We start from the raw sequence: 15,546 nt of genomic DNA on the forward strand, positions 1-15,546 counted from the left end.
CAAAGCACAGATGAATAAGAAATAAGGTGCTGAAGACACAATCTGCTCAGTTCCTTTTTACTTGTGTTAAGATAAAAAATTCTTTGTCCTAAAGCCCATGGAGCTAAAAAGATGATGCATTACACATGAAGAAGAATTCAAAATTTCAAAGAACTGTTCAACCTCATAATGAAAGCCATGTGATACAGCCTGCTACACCTGGTGTGAATTCTGGAAGTCAGGACTATAATGAGAATTAGCCACATCTTCTCCAGAATCCTCAGGTTCTTTAAGTAAAGAGGACAAATATCTGGCCAAAATGTTAGATAATTTAGAACATGAAAATCATATATTTTTCTCTTTCAAAATTCTTCATGGAAGGAGTAGGATTTTCTCATGTAAGCATTTTATTGGATTTTTAACAAACAAACATTGCAATGACTACATTGTAAGGAAAGCTTATGACTAAGAGAATACAGAATACATTTTGGTAATAATTAAAAAAAATATTAGAAATATGAAACATTTTTGACCCTGCTGGCAATTTTTGTTTAAACTCACTATAAATAAGCATATAAAAAATAGCATAGATGTATCCAGGATAATTTACAAGATATTAATTCACAATACTAAACTCTCCAAGTTTTATCTGTTACTGTAGCTGATCACTAAAGGCCTGAGGTAAAGCACCAGGTGCCTTTCAACAACATAGGGAATGTTTCTAAAATATTGATTACAACTGACTTCAAGAGAAAAATATCCACACATTCAAGGGCTTTGAAAGTTCTCACAGAGTTTCAAGTACAACACTGCAGCTTGCCTTTTCCTCTTTCAATCTTTTTTTACAAGGAATTGTTGAGAACTCGTGGTGTAGATGAGTGTATTGGATTCCAATTCTGGCACTCCATGAACACTTAGTCATTGACAGGTTTATTAACCTTCTCCCTGCCCTGCTTCTGTGTATTGTTGCTACTGCACTCCACAAACTCTATTTTCATTTTAGGTCGTGGACAGATGGTGTCCACTATAAATACTTTGAAGTAACACTTTGAATTTACACTGTTATATAAGACAGATTTTCCCTTCTAAAACTGATAAAATGCATTGCTAGTTTGAGATTATGCACTTCAACACCCAGATGATATCTGCTCAATTAAGAAAAGGCATTCATGATTCTTTATTGTGTTCTAAATTAATAATTGCTTATAGATGTCAAGTCACATGCTCTACATAGCCTCTAAAAACAAAAAGCAAAAAAATATTTTTAAATCCTCAATGCTTCCTTCTGAAATAATTATTTAGGAAAATAAGAAGAGCCAAGGGATACAGACAAGGACTGCTACATACCATTATCAAAGTATCTGACTGTTGAATTTCTTGACACACTGGGGTCAAAATTTGCCATTAATGGTGCAATATATTGGGTAGCTGTTAACATTCGATGCACAACTTCTCCAGTATATATGAAACCTAGAATAAAAAAAAAAAAATTGAGACCATTTCAGTAAATTCTGAGAATATTTTAATAGAATGGCAGGTTGAATTAGGCATTGCCAGAGCATTAAAGGGTCATCCAAGAGAAATTAATTCCACCACAAATTTTATAGTGAATTAAATAAGAGTTAAAATTTCAGAAAAACAGCTCTGATGGCTACCAGAAAACAAGATCCAAAATGAATAATGGAACAAATAGTTCAAGAAGGTTTTTACAGAAATAAGAAACAGTGAAAACTCAAGGAAGAATAACTCCAGTTAAGAGCCAAATGCAAAGATGTGGCACTATGAAAATAAACCATTTACCACCAGGCATATTCCATAGTGCTTTCTTCCATACTTTCCAAAAATCTGCAGTTTGTTTTGCTCATGCAATTTGTGACCTCTTTTAAAGTTAGTCTAACCCTTTTTCATATTTCTAGAGACACAGAGTATGGGACTATTTCAGACTAGAAGTGACAACCTTTAAAAAGAAGAGTGGAACAGATAGGACTTCTTCAGGTTTATAAGGCAAGCAGCATTTCTACCACATTCTCTGCTGGTCAGGTCTCACTGGTCTGTCCTATTCATCCCTGAATTGACAGTACTCCTCAGATCAATAGTGGGCTTCTTTCATCTGAAGTGCTCATCCAAAACCTCTTACTGGATTGGAATTGCAGCCCTCCCTTTGAAAGAAGACCAGTCATCTGTGGTGAATACAGTAAATCTGCAGTTTTCTTCAAAGCAAACATCAATGTATTTTAATGGCAAGAACCTCCTTCTATTTTAAACAATAAATGGTCTACAAATAAACTTGCGTTGTTTAGGTTTGCCAACTCCACTTCAACTGGCTAATGGAACTAATTATTTTAAGTGCCCAGATGAAAGCTTGATTTAAAAACTCCCATTGCCCCAGAATGAGTCATTTTGTTACCCCTTGCCTTTAAGTTGATTTGAGCTGTAGACTGATCTTCAAAAGTGATGTTTGCATATTTCCTCCCCTCCTAGAGTTTAGCAGAGGGTGTCTTCTGATGTTTTTGTTTTTTCTACTTCTATTGATTCAATGAAGTATATTACAACAGCAAACATCTCAACAAAATAATATAAAGACCTGAAAATTTTCTAATATGAAAAATATTATTAGAAAAACATATAGAAGAAATATAATTTTTTGCTGGAAAATTATAGCATTATTTTCAACACTAATTAGTCTGGTTTATGTTTCCTTTCCCATTTTCAACCCTATTGAGAGTCTCTCTTCCTCTACAAAAGCCTTCACTGCCAAGATCAAGAGTTCCTTTCTTCTTACCTTTAGTACCATGGCAATACAACACGTGATGAAGTAGCCTATAACTCTAACTCTAAAACACAATTGTGAAATCCCAGAACCAAATATGAACCTGATCAAAACTGCTATTAATGTATACTACTAAAAATTCTTAGTGTGCAACCTCACTTTCTTAACAATATCTCCATCCTAACCAGTGTGAGATGGGAGGGTTCATTAACAGATTTGTTCAATATGCTACAGGAAATCTCTGAGTGCATGAAAAAACAAGTTTTTGGAGTGCTTTAGGTATCCTTCTACTCCTGTACTCTTCTGAAATACACAAGTTAAATGCTTGCCAACTGCTCATGGAACTTGTTCTAGAAGTCATAAGATGCTATAAACAAACAAGGTGGTTCTCTGGAGTAATTCTCCTGCATGGCTACTTATAGGTAATATCTTGTTCTGTGAAGTCAGCTCTTGTGGTGGTGATAGGGGGCCTAAGAAAAAGTCAAGTGTGGGGAAAATACAACAAAAGTTTCAGTTGCAAAGATTTGGTATCTGGCAAAGGGGTGACCTAGGAACTGAGATTTTTTTTTTCATTTAAAACATATCTGTGTACTCAAAAAATACAGTATTTTAATATCTGGGCACCCCCCCTAACTACTACATTTATTCTTAGGATTAAACTAAAACTTTTTGGGGTTTTTTTTGTAGCAGACAGAGGGGAAGACTGGGGGGGGCAGATTCTTCCAATTGAATGTCTAAATACCACTTTTCTCTTTTGGTACTAGGGAGAGAGAAATGCCAGTTTAGAAAAAGAATCTTCCCATGACATATTTACAAGTCATTTATAAATGCGAGCTTTCAGAATACACAAGTGTGGCTGATTTTATGCTATTACTTATTTTAGGATAGCCAACTACCTTGCCAAAGTATAGTCCCTGAAAGGCATTTTAACTATTTCCTGCTTATTAGTGTTTGCTTCTAAAATGTCATTCCCTTGATTAATAATCTCTTATGCTTATTTAGACATTTTCAGAAAGTATTATTACACAGAATTCTATTTCATACTATGTGCTGCTTATTGTCCCTGTGGACATCTGCACACATATTATAACACAGTTGTGGGTAGGTCCACAACCTTAAAACCATTCCTCAAAAGTATTTTGAATACAATACAAACAAAACCTTTGAATCCATATTTGTACATTAGAATTAGCCTGTATAGTTCAGTACTCATTCATCCCTTGCACACTCATCCTACACTTACACAGTTTCCCTTTCATGCTTTCATCCCATTTACAGTATAAATGACACCCTTATAGGTAATAATGAGGCAGATACAATAGAAAAAGAAAGGACTCAGTTGTGCTGGAACACTTAACTAAGTAAATCAGCCCAAGTAATTAGTAACCACAGAGCGTATTTCCAAGTATTTGCCGGATGCAGCTCTACTATAGATGAAATGGAAAGCAGGAGGTGGATGATAGCTGGGAAGCAGGCAGGCCTTGCATGAAGATCATTCTAATGAGAACTCCAGTCATGCATCAGAACAACTTGAAAAGGAACACAAAGTCATTTCAAATCATCCCAGAGATTCACGAGATGAAGCCACCATTGACCATGGACATTTTATCATTGCAACTATGACTTAAAAAGAGCAGCAAAAGTAAAATTGCCTTATTCTGGAATAGAATTCCACAGAAAATTGGCTTATGCTATCCATGACCTAATTTTCTGACAATGCTTAATGCTTGTGGTTGATTCATTTAGTCAAGGAAGAATTTTTCAGACCTGCAATTTCCTGAACCACTTAATCTCTCCTTTGTGGGAGGCACTGGTAGAGCTCTTTTACAAGACTCTCCACAAGCCCTATACCTAGAAGCATAATATGCTCCTAAATACTGAAATGAAGACAAATAGGCAAAAGTGCTCAGCATTTTGTAAGTCTAATATGTACATATAAATTTAACTAAAACAAAGGCTGAACTAATACTAAAATCACTTGTAAATCAAGAAGAGTATACTTATAGTTCTCAGAGTATACAAATTTACACTCACACAAACAAGAAAAAAAAAATTACCACTTAAGCATGAAAGCACAGTCTCACTTGATGTAGAACCCTGACTTGATTTAAAAATGCATTTTATGCCTGAATTTACCCATTCCAAAATATGCTTATCTGTTGCATGCTAACATATCAAGTTTACAAAGAAAATTTAATGCACAAGGTTAAAACACACTGCACATCAGATTTCTGTCATTTCCTTTTTTATATTCTTAGCTGCGCACAAACTCAGTATCACTTAGAAAGTTTTTTGACAATGCTTGCCAACAGAATGACAAAATATAGGGTAGCACAGGCAATGAGTCCTCTGAAGTGTGTCTTAAGAGATGGTAGGATATGGGATATACAGACAACAACAACAACAAAATAATTTTCTCGGTAGATAACCATCTTCTAAGCTGCCTAACAACTAACTTGTAAGATAAACCCTTGTCTCTCTCTGTGGTGGGTTGACTTTTGCCATCTGCCCCCTGTCCACCCAGCTGCTCTCTCACAGCCCTTCCTCAACAGGATAAGGGGATTAAATAGAAGGAAAAAATGTGTGTGTCTGGACACAAACAGAGAGAATACTTGCCAATTACTGTCATGGACAAGAAAAAACTGACTTGGGGAAAGTTAATTTAATTTGCTGCCAGATAAAATAGGTTTGCATAGTGAGAAAGACAGATTAAAACACCTTCCCTCCACCCCTCCCTTTTTCCCAGGCTTAGTTAGTGTCACTCCTTTATTCCCAACTCCTCTACCTCCTCCTCCCCACTGAGCAGGGCAGGGGGATGGGGAATGTGACTTGTGGTCAGTTCATAACACATCAGCTGTGTCAGTCCTTGTTCCTCTCATTTTTTTCCTATTCCCCCATAGATCTTTCCCATGGTCTGCAGTCCTTTAGGATAAACCTGCTCCACTGTGAGAACTCCACAGCCCATGGTTCCTGCAGGAGCTCTCCAGTGTGGGCTCCTCCTCAGGCTGCAGTGGATATCTGAAGCAGATATCCATGGTCTGTGAGGAAATACCTGCTCCAGCCTGGCCTCCTTTACAGCTGCTTTGGTGCCTCAACAGCCTCCTCCCTCTCCTTTTCTCTCCTTGGTGTTCACAGCGTTTTTTCTCATGCTTTTTGCCTCACTCCTGACACTGAAGTGCAACATACTTTACAATTTTTAAAATGAGCTCCCCTAGAGGCTCCACCAGGGCTCAGCTGTCCCCTGCAATGGATCTGTCTCTATCTGGTAAGGGCCAGTCCCCCGCCTCCTTCCATAGAGACAATCACTCTGCTACCTAAACATTACCACAATCCTGAATACAATTTAACTTAGTATTTTGATTTTTTTAATATACATCATATTTTATTTTGTATATGAACTATTTTACTTAATATGCAAAACCAACATTATCTACCTGAATTACTGGAATTTCTTGTTTCTTGTTAAGAGTTTTAAAAATTTCTTTATTTTCAGTTTAGTTATTTTCTAGTGGAAGATAGGTGGAAAGTTGCAGCTGAAACAGCACTTAATGTACCAGTCTTAGCCCCAGTAATTGTTAGCTCTTGCCCAGGTCAGGTTACTCACACTATATAAAATCTTTTGTCTTCTAAAAAGGAAAAAAATGTTCTGGTAAAAAGAAAATGAGAGAGAAAAAGAACCATTGTGTCTGCTGGTGCTAAATAAGAGCAGTGAAATAAGTTGATGTGAAATTATAACTTCAAAAAGCCATGTCATTGCTATCATAAAGAGCACAAAAATTTATGATTGATCCAGAGCTGCAAGTCTTCTCTTTTGTTTTAAGTCCAGGGGAATGTAGGACTTTTTTTTGCAATTGTTTTGATTAATGTTGCTGAGAATTTTGAATTGCATTAATTTTCAGGATGTTCCTTATTTTTCATATCACTGTTTGTGACATACCACATTTTTATCTTAGATTCTTTCTTCTCTTCAGCAGTAATAGTAAAAACCTGATGAACCTATTTTTGTTTCTGGAAATAAACTACACAAGAGACATTTACATGGAAAGATGGCAAGATATGGGGAAATGAAACATCAGAAATAGTGTTGCTTATGTATTTATTTAGTGAAGCTGAAAGGTATTGCATAGGTGTATAAAGCACAACTCACAAAATTTTGCACCATATCTTTTTCAACTATGCTTTGCCTGTGCTTTGTCTGTGCTTTTCCTATATTTCTCCACCAGTTACTTCTTTATGAAGCAAATTCAAGGATATGTTATGCTATTGAGCCCCTAAAATACATTGGAATGCTGAATTCTAGAAACAGATAATGCAATTTACTTTCACGCCTTGTCCTATATAGCCATATTAATTTCTCTTTGATATTTCAGTGAAGTAAGCTTTAAGTAATGTCATTTATCCCCAGATGGCTAATTTATTGTTATATCTGTAGAAAAATTTTATCATCACTGTAATTGCATGAAGATTACAGTGTAATTAAACAAAAGGATAACAGAAACTCCAGATCCCTCAGACAATCCATGAAAGTTAAATACCTTAATGAGCTTTCAAGATCAGTGTGAAATGAACCAATCTCTCATACTATTTTACGATTTTTTTTTTCTAGCCTTCTGGGAAAAATGAATTAGAGAGAGATTATACTTTTTTTTTTCTTTTGCTTTGCTTTGCTTTTGCTTGACTAGATTGAATGTCTAACCCATTTCTTCTGGCCTGAAAAAGTGGGCTATCTGAAAGCTAAACCCCAGAAGGCACGAGCATAACTGTTTTTCTTAATTGCATAACTTTGCAAGGCTTTCTTGTGAGTCCATGCATGAAGGTAAAAAGAAAAGCTACCCACAATTCTTGTATTCTTCTCTGTACTTCTGTGTTATCTTATGTGGATATATAAAGGCCAGAAAATTAGTTTTTCACCATTATTTTTCCTGCTGCTTTGTTAATACTTAAAGCAAGCATTATCTGGAATATTTGGGCGTGTGCAATGTATGACATTGAGTAAATGTCAGTAAGTTTTCCAGTTTGCTGTAGTTTCCCTGCTATTCACTCTTTTTTTGAAAAGTATGTGATCCAGTGGAATGTAATCCACTCTGATTAATATCCTATTCAGCTCAATGAAGGAATTCAGGGGATAATGTATCACGAAACTCTTCTAGTAGATGTTTTTCTTCTGAAAAACAATGCTCCAAGACATACCTTGTCAGGAGACTGTTAGATACCACTAGGTAGAACATAGGAGCAAGAGAACTTTTAAGAAAGGACAATGATGGAACGCAAGGAACTTGCAAATATAATTGTAACTGAAGTAGCTCTTCATATACTTTTAATGACTGTAACTTGCAATGCTCTCAACTTCAGGGGGAAGAAACCACAATGTTATTTAGAGTTTAATGGCTTGTATCTATTCCTCTCTGATCATACTTCCTTAGAGAAAATTCTTGGAAAGAGGCATAAAACACTTTATCTACTTGGTGAGACACCACCATGTGATAGCTCCCAAGAGCCTCTCAGCTTCAGCCAAACAAAGGCCATCACAGCTCCTAGACAGACTGGAACCAGAGAAAAGAGGCTGTCAGGAGGATTATCTCACTTGGGATGAATATCTTAGCAGCTGTGTCATTGTAGTAACTTTGGCGCTGCTGAATCCTTGGAAGAGGCTTGAATAGAACTCTTAGAGGAAAATCTAACTTTGCAGTCTCTTTCTGATACTTTGCAGTCTATTTCTGCTATTTACTGGTTGGGTAAAATATCTTCATGCCTGAACAGATCTTGTCAACAATAAAAAAATTTGGATGGTACTGGATGATTTTTGGATAGTATTTTAATGTTTGGAGACATTTAATATAATTGGGGGGTGGGTTCATATTTGAATCAAACTGTTGTAATACCAATACAGATTTTTTTTTACTGTTGCTGCTGTCTGTCTCTTATACTGCCACAGAGTCTAATAAAAAGAACTGTCATAAGCTTTTGCCCTTGCTCTGTTTATTCTCCTCTTTGTTCCAGCTAGCTTTCACATTTATTTCTTACAGGATAAACCACAGGCAACTTGAATCACATCATACACAGGAATTAAAAAAAAATGGCTTTCAGGTTATGATGAAATCATTATTCTCCAATGTTTCAAAAAATTCAGTAAGGAAAAGAATAATAGAGTTTAGAAAAATGCTGAATGCCATCAAACTGGGTTGTCATTCATTCTATAGAAGTTTGAAGCAACAAGGTTGCAGAAGACAAAAATAAAATTTTTCAAATTTTAAAAAACCTGCTTTAAATTTATGCATCATGGAAAGACAGTTTGGTGAATGTCTGGGGTTGTACTGCAAGAAATCAATGTTATCTGAAACATAACTTTGGGGGTTTTATGTAGACATCAATTCCACACCCATTGTATAATACTATTTCATTGCCTCTGTTAATCCTTCATAAACTACTTAAGCAAATCCCATGTATACAATATTCACATTCATGTAAAACAACAGCACACAGCACGTCAGGGAAGACTGCAGGGGCTAACATGCAACATTAGAGAAGTTTCAAGCACCACTAAATTACATTCCACATGTAAACATAAAAAGATAATACTGAAATAGCATATAGCCAACTTGGTTTTTATTCTATTGGGAATTTTTCAGAGGGGAATTTAGCTCTGTGTTCCTCTACTGCCAACATCCTGCCACAAGTACGTGCTGTCCGATGCCTTGCTCTCCCACGACATGTTTTGGTGTTGCACACAGAGTTCAGAGAGGTGAGGCAGTGTGGGTTTGCCTCAAGCAGAACTATTCAGCAGTGAATGTGCAGCTCAGAACAGTGAGATAGAAGCTGCTAAATGTCCATGTACAACTTGGGCTTCAGGGTAGGCAAGCTGTGGTTTTGTGTTCTGAAAGAGGTTCTTGCTCATATGTGTTGCTCAATTAAAGGTTGTGTCAATATAAGCATATTATCCTTTTCTCTTGTTGAACTCTGCATCCCTCCCAAGGGGGACTCAATGCAGCCACTGTAAGGGAAAAGCTGCTAGCTCTGCCCCTTTCTGTCACTTCAGCCTGATGCACAGGACTGGATACACCACTCATCAAATTTCACCAACAATTTATTTCTCATCTTAGTGGAATTAATGGCAAACAATAATTTGAATGAAGAACTCCAACCCTGTGCCAAAATTAGACAAACCCCACACCAAACCTTTTTGATTAAGATCAGTTTGGTGGTCTAGCTCTCTGTGCGGGGGACAAATGTTCTGTAGGCAGTGAAGGTGGCAGGCTGGTGTGGTGAGGAGCAGACAGCAAGAAAGAACAAAAATATTCAACCAGATTTGTAGCAGACACACTGTATCCTGAAGCTGAGACAATTTTGGTTTTGTACATTCTTCGCCTCCTTTGTCCACTCATTACCTTACAAACATTTTGGGCTACACTCTTCAGTTGTGCAGCTAATCTATGAAAACATCTGGCCTAGAGCAACATGAGCAGAACTAAGTGTTAGAAAACTAGAATATATTAGCCTCAGTGTCTAGAATTTGAGAATTAAATCACATTAGCTTTGGTATCATCAAACAGCTAGTGGTTCCTCTCTTATGCTACATCAGTTTACATTAAAGCAAATTACCTCACATGAAAGCACACACAAAAACTTCTGCAAACAGGTAGGGAAATGGACAAATTTCCCTTCCATAAAGAGAAATACTGCCTGTATAAAATGTTCGTGTATATTTCCGTTTTATAAAATTTCAGTACTAAAGACCTGCATGGTTTCTACCTTCATGGTCATACACAACTTTGTAATACATGATGGAAATGGGAAGACCAAAATGTCTTCCTCAGCGTAGTTAATAAAGGAAGATATTTACCCAGATCCAAAAAGATGAAGCTTTCTCTCTAAGCAAGTAACTTAACAAAAGTCCCATAATGATGTCAGGAAAATTTGCACTGTCAAACTCGGTAATTATACTCTCATTTCAAATTAATTCTTTTAATTAAAGAAAAAGCTTTCCCTTATCTTCCTATTAGAACAGGACCTATTCTGTATCACAGTTCCAAGTCTAAGGTTTTAATTATCTGACCAAAAAGAATAAAGGACAAAAAAAAAATTCAATACCAGTTTGAACTAAACCATTACAAGTCTGTCATGGGAAGTGTACTAGCTTCAACTTTGAACAAAAAGACTGAAATAAAAGTAACATCTTTATGGTTTTTATTTTAAAATAGTGTTTTTTTGAATGAATAAGCACTCTAAAGGGATGAGTGAAATTATTTCACTTATGGACATAAAAAAATTAAAGAAAAGTCTTTGGTACCAGAAGTTCTGGTACCAAGAGTTGCATTTCCAGAAGTTCTCAAAATGTGGGGGGTGCTCCTTTAAGAAGAAGCAATGGTGAGCCTGTTTTGGAGTCGTGCATGCAGAGGTTTAGGAGCACAAGGGAATTGATCCTTGCATCTGAAGATCTCAGGCCTGTGATAAACCATCTTTTCCATGTAGTCAGAGTGAGAAATAGGCCATGGCTAGGCTTGGGTGGCATGTAGCTGTGCTGCTCATAGTTCAGCTTCTCATAGGCCTAAAAAGCCATCAGGAGGAAGCTGATTTGTGTGAAATCTCTGCAAAGCCCTCTAGTAAATATAGTTCTGCCTAGTCTCATGGCTGATTCTAACAGGTTGAAGTGTATTTATCAGCAGAATACTGCACATGCTGTGATGGATTGTCTGGGCACTTTATTGTACAACAACATCAGCCCTGCCAGGGGGGTGCCTTACAGCACTGGGCAGCATGTACTAACAGAAACATCAAACTGGGTTTATGTTTCTGTGCCTCAGTAAAAATACATATGAAAACACATGGTTTATGTCTTTTAGACATTTGCAAAAGGCAGGAAGGGTAATCTTTTATAAATTCAGTGTGCATTGGTATCTGATCTGAAAGAAATTCTAAATGACTGAGATTGAAAATATTTTTTGTAAGTATTTTGACCATCACATGATGACCTAAAATATGACTATGGGAAGAAGAGGCATAAGAACTAAACAGAAAAGGTCTTTAGACTAAACTAGACCAAAAATTAATTTCTAAAAAGCAGAGGACTTAAGTTACAATGTTGTTCTACATTATGGAAGATATATGATACAATGCACTCTTCACTCTGATGATAAATGTTGGTAAGTTTAATCACATGGTAAGTTACAAGTAGCAATAGGATATCTGTGGTAAATGCCATATAATCGCAGGGTACATAAACAGTGATCCCTGCCTTCCAAGCCAAAGTGCATCTTACAACATAATTATGTTTAGATTTAGTAAAAGTAATCATCAGATGTGGCTGGATTGTATTTGCCAAGGAACAGCCATTTAGGGTCTGCCCAAAGAAAACATGTTCATTCCTTTCAACATTACAAGCTGGTAAAGCATAACTGTAGCCCCATGTCTCATCACCCACCCAAAAGATAAAAGTTGCATCAGGAAAGCTAGAAGTCTAGTCTTAATCTAAGGCAGAAAGCCTTAGACAGACTTTAGCTGTAATGAGGATAAGGCTGTTTCATCATGCTTTGGTGGGAAACATCTGTCGGTGGCACAAGACACAATAGGCTGCTCTTCACATCAGATGACAGCTACAGAAGAGTGGTGACAGTTCTTTCCATGAGCATTTTAACCACTTCCTTTTGAATGAATAACAAAATGGAGAGTATGGATTAAACCAAGATGCAAGAAGAAAATCTCGCCTCCCATGAAATCCCAGGAAAAAAAAATAGTGATGTTCCCATTCTGTTATTGTTTTAGGAAATAAAGTTCCTGAAAGATTAAATTCAGGAAGCATGCACAGGCAGGTGCAGAAACAAAACTGCTTTCAGCTACCACCTGCACCCAGAGTTGTTTTCATTGTTGCAGGTCATGAATGGCAGCAGAGGGAAAATGGAGAGCCTATGAATTTTTTTACTTCATTCAGTTTGAACAAAATAATGCAGGTTCTACTTATTTCCCCTGAGAGAGTGTAGACATATGGCTTGTCATCCTTCTCTCTGCTGTCATGACTCCATTAGGGAAATAATTATTACTTTCACTCTTGCACAAACTTTATACACCAGAAGCTGCTACTTTCACAAGTTGCCATCAGTATGGCAACTCACATCCCATTTCTGAGGAACATAATTACTTGTTCAGAGTACATGATCTCATTAGGTAAGGTGCACATACGTCTTAATAGAGGGAAAAAATTTTTTTCGCTACAGGATTTGATGACTCTTGTCAAGAAACTAAGAAAAAGGCAGGAAGAAAAGATTTCAGATTTCCACCTTGAGAGTCCACCCTGATGACCTTTGTCAAGAAACTAAGAAAAGGCAGGAAGAAAAGATTTCAAATGTCCACCCCGAGTATGCACTTGGAGGCACTAAGACAACAAAGAAAATTTTCAAAGGTTAACATCAGTATTATTTATGCTTTGACAATCTTCTCACAAAACTGCAGATCTGTCCTCTGATTTGGGGACTCAGTTGCAATGGCCAGTCCTCAGTGATGACTAAAATATTTTAAAATTCACTATAGACAGAAAAACACATAAAAACAATCATAATTTATTACAAAACACAGAGATGTGTTTTGTAAGCAAGGAAGAACCAGCTTTTTACCCTCTATTACCAATTGTGCTGAGTACCTGGACAGCAAGTCATGGCTAGCAGTAACCAACATTTTGTTACTGAGTCTAACTAAAGGCCTCCTGAAAGTTTGATTCATCTGGAATCAATCAGGAAATTTAAAGAAGGGATAGCTAGTACAAAGGGAAGTGCAACCCTTTTAGTCACACAAGCATTTTATGAGACATTTCAGAAAACCAGGAACTTGGTAAGGGGTCAATCACTACAACAGTGAGTAGAGAAGTTGTAGTGATTCCTGACACAGTTAGAGCACAGCTTCCTGAGCTCAGTGACTGCTGGTGAGGAAGGCAAGACCACAAATGACCAAGAGCAGCAGAGTGACTGTTGCATTAACAGACCTACTATCATGTGTATCCTGATTTCTTTGTACGGTATCTGACAGAGAGACATTTTGAAAAATATATCTTACAACTTCCTACATCAAGCAAAATGACAGAAGGAAGACTGAATGTGAGATCCACTGGCACACAATGTGATAGAATAATATGTTTTATTGATGGAGGAAGTAAAGATTGGGACATATCTGAACAACAGGACTGATACATTGAGAAAGCCATCAAATCAAAGCCACTGTGATCACCCCCACATCTATTACTCACTGACAATACTGGACTAGAGAGCTGAGGAGTATCCTCTCCTGAACTGTACTGGTGCTTGTTGCCTCTTTTGCACTAAGCTGTCTGGAGCAGAGGTCACTTTCCAATTGGTCACATCAGGTCTTTTCTTCTGTCAGCTCTTTTCTAAAGCACTGCATATGATGCAAGTTCAACATGGAACACATTTCTGTCCCTAATTTCTCTATTCACTACCCATCCTCTTTTATTTGGAGATAAACCTTAACTACAACTTCTCACTCTCTGCACAAACTCAGTGATGCAGAATAGACAACATCTCAAAAGCATCACTACTGAGGATTTCTGCAAATGTGACCGATGTAGCTAACATTGATTTTATCTGTGTGTGCTCAAATAAATAATGTATTATGTCAACTAAGACCAGCAAAGCTCTTAGCACAAGAAAACTTGGTACAGGTGTACCACAGGATGAATGTAATAATGTACAGATCCATGCAGGCACTGTTGCTTTTCATTCTGCAGCAGGTAAAAGTGGAAAGAGGACTGCTCTGGTACTGCCCAAACTCAAGAAGCAGTCACCAGAGAACCATGTCTAGTTGCTTTCTCTGAAGATGTTAAAATGATGTTTGGTATCAGAAGTGAAAACTTTCCCCTTCCTACCTTTCTGCGGAAACTGCCTTGAAATTTCCACCACAGAACAGGACTGCCTTCTTTCTGTACAGAGGGCTGGCACCAAAATAAAAGCCCAGCATGAGTTTATAACCTTAAAAGTGGTTGTCTCTAATCTGTCACTAATGATCTTCATGCCAGTCTTGTCTCCAAGCTAGACTCACACTTTCCAATGGAAATTCAACTTCCAGTTCTTTATCTTGTTTAATAAACCCATTAAGGTGATGTAAACTCACATCCTCATACAATGTCACATCCAACCAAAGTGGTCCCCAACCACTTTACCTGCTTTCACATACCTCCTACCAATGAACAGAAGATTAAGCCAGCAATAATACCAAAAAATGCTTCATCACCCCACTTCACTGAACTGCAGTGTAAGCACTTCTGCTGTCCCAGGATAGATAGGAGGCAAGCTCAGCAGGAGGGAAACTGTTTCTCTTCTTGACTGTGAAGGCTTATGTCAATTCAAAGTCTTCATGAATTCCCAGCCTTGTTATGAATTCAAAGTCTTCATGAATTCCCACAACTTGTTGTGATCCATGTCACTTTGAATATCTCTCAAGCTTTCTATTTCCACTTAAGACTCTCATTGGGCCAGCCTACTCCCTCCCAACCTTCTAAAATTTTTGGCCTAAGCTACATCTAACAAACTTTTTAATTGCTGAAAGTGGAAAGTAAGAAAGAGCAAATCTGATAGATTTCACTTCCTTTTAGTCAGTTCTAGGAAGATGACCTAATCTCCTCTTCCTGAAGTGAAATCACATGCCTACATGTCTAAGACAGCTGAAAAGCCTTTTCAACAATGACTGAAAGATGCTACTGAAAACAGGAGAGACACAGGCTTTCTCGTTTGCAAATACACAGATTCAGTGATGAGGCATGAGAATGAAATCACATGGCATGAAAATTCTGAGCTTGA

General features: G+C 37.2%; 1 protein-coding gene across 1 annotated transcript in view; it reads right to left on the reverse strand.

The window, feature by feature from the left end:
* The window catches only part of PLXDC2 (plexin domain containing 2), a 253,050-nt gene that overhangs the window by 71,969 nt on the left and 165,535 nt on the right, over positions 1 to 15,546 (reverse strand). The window contains exon 5 of the mRNA XM_054273816.1: positions 1,327 to 1,449. Within this exon, the coding sequence (XP_054129791.1) occupies positions 1,327 to 1,449 (123 nt within the window). The remainder of the gene's footprint in view (positions 1 to 1,326; positions 1,450 to 15,546) is intronic.

This window comes from Melozone crissalis, unplaced genomic scaffold (genome assembly GCF_028551555.1).
Source record: "Melozone crissalis strain CALT ecotype California unplaced genomic scaffold, PUWL_Pcris_2 ptg000016l_1, whole genome shotgun sequence".
Lineage (NCBI taxonomy): Eukaryota > Metazoa > Chordata > Aves > Passeriformes > Passerellidae > Melozone > Melozone crissalis.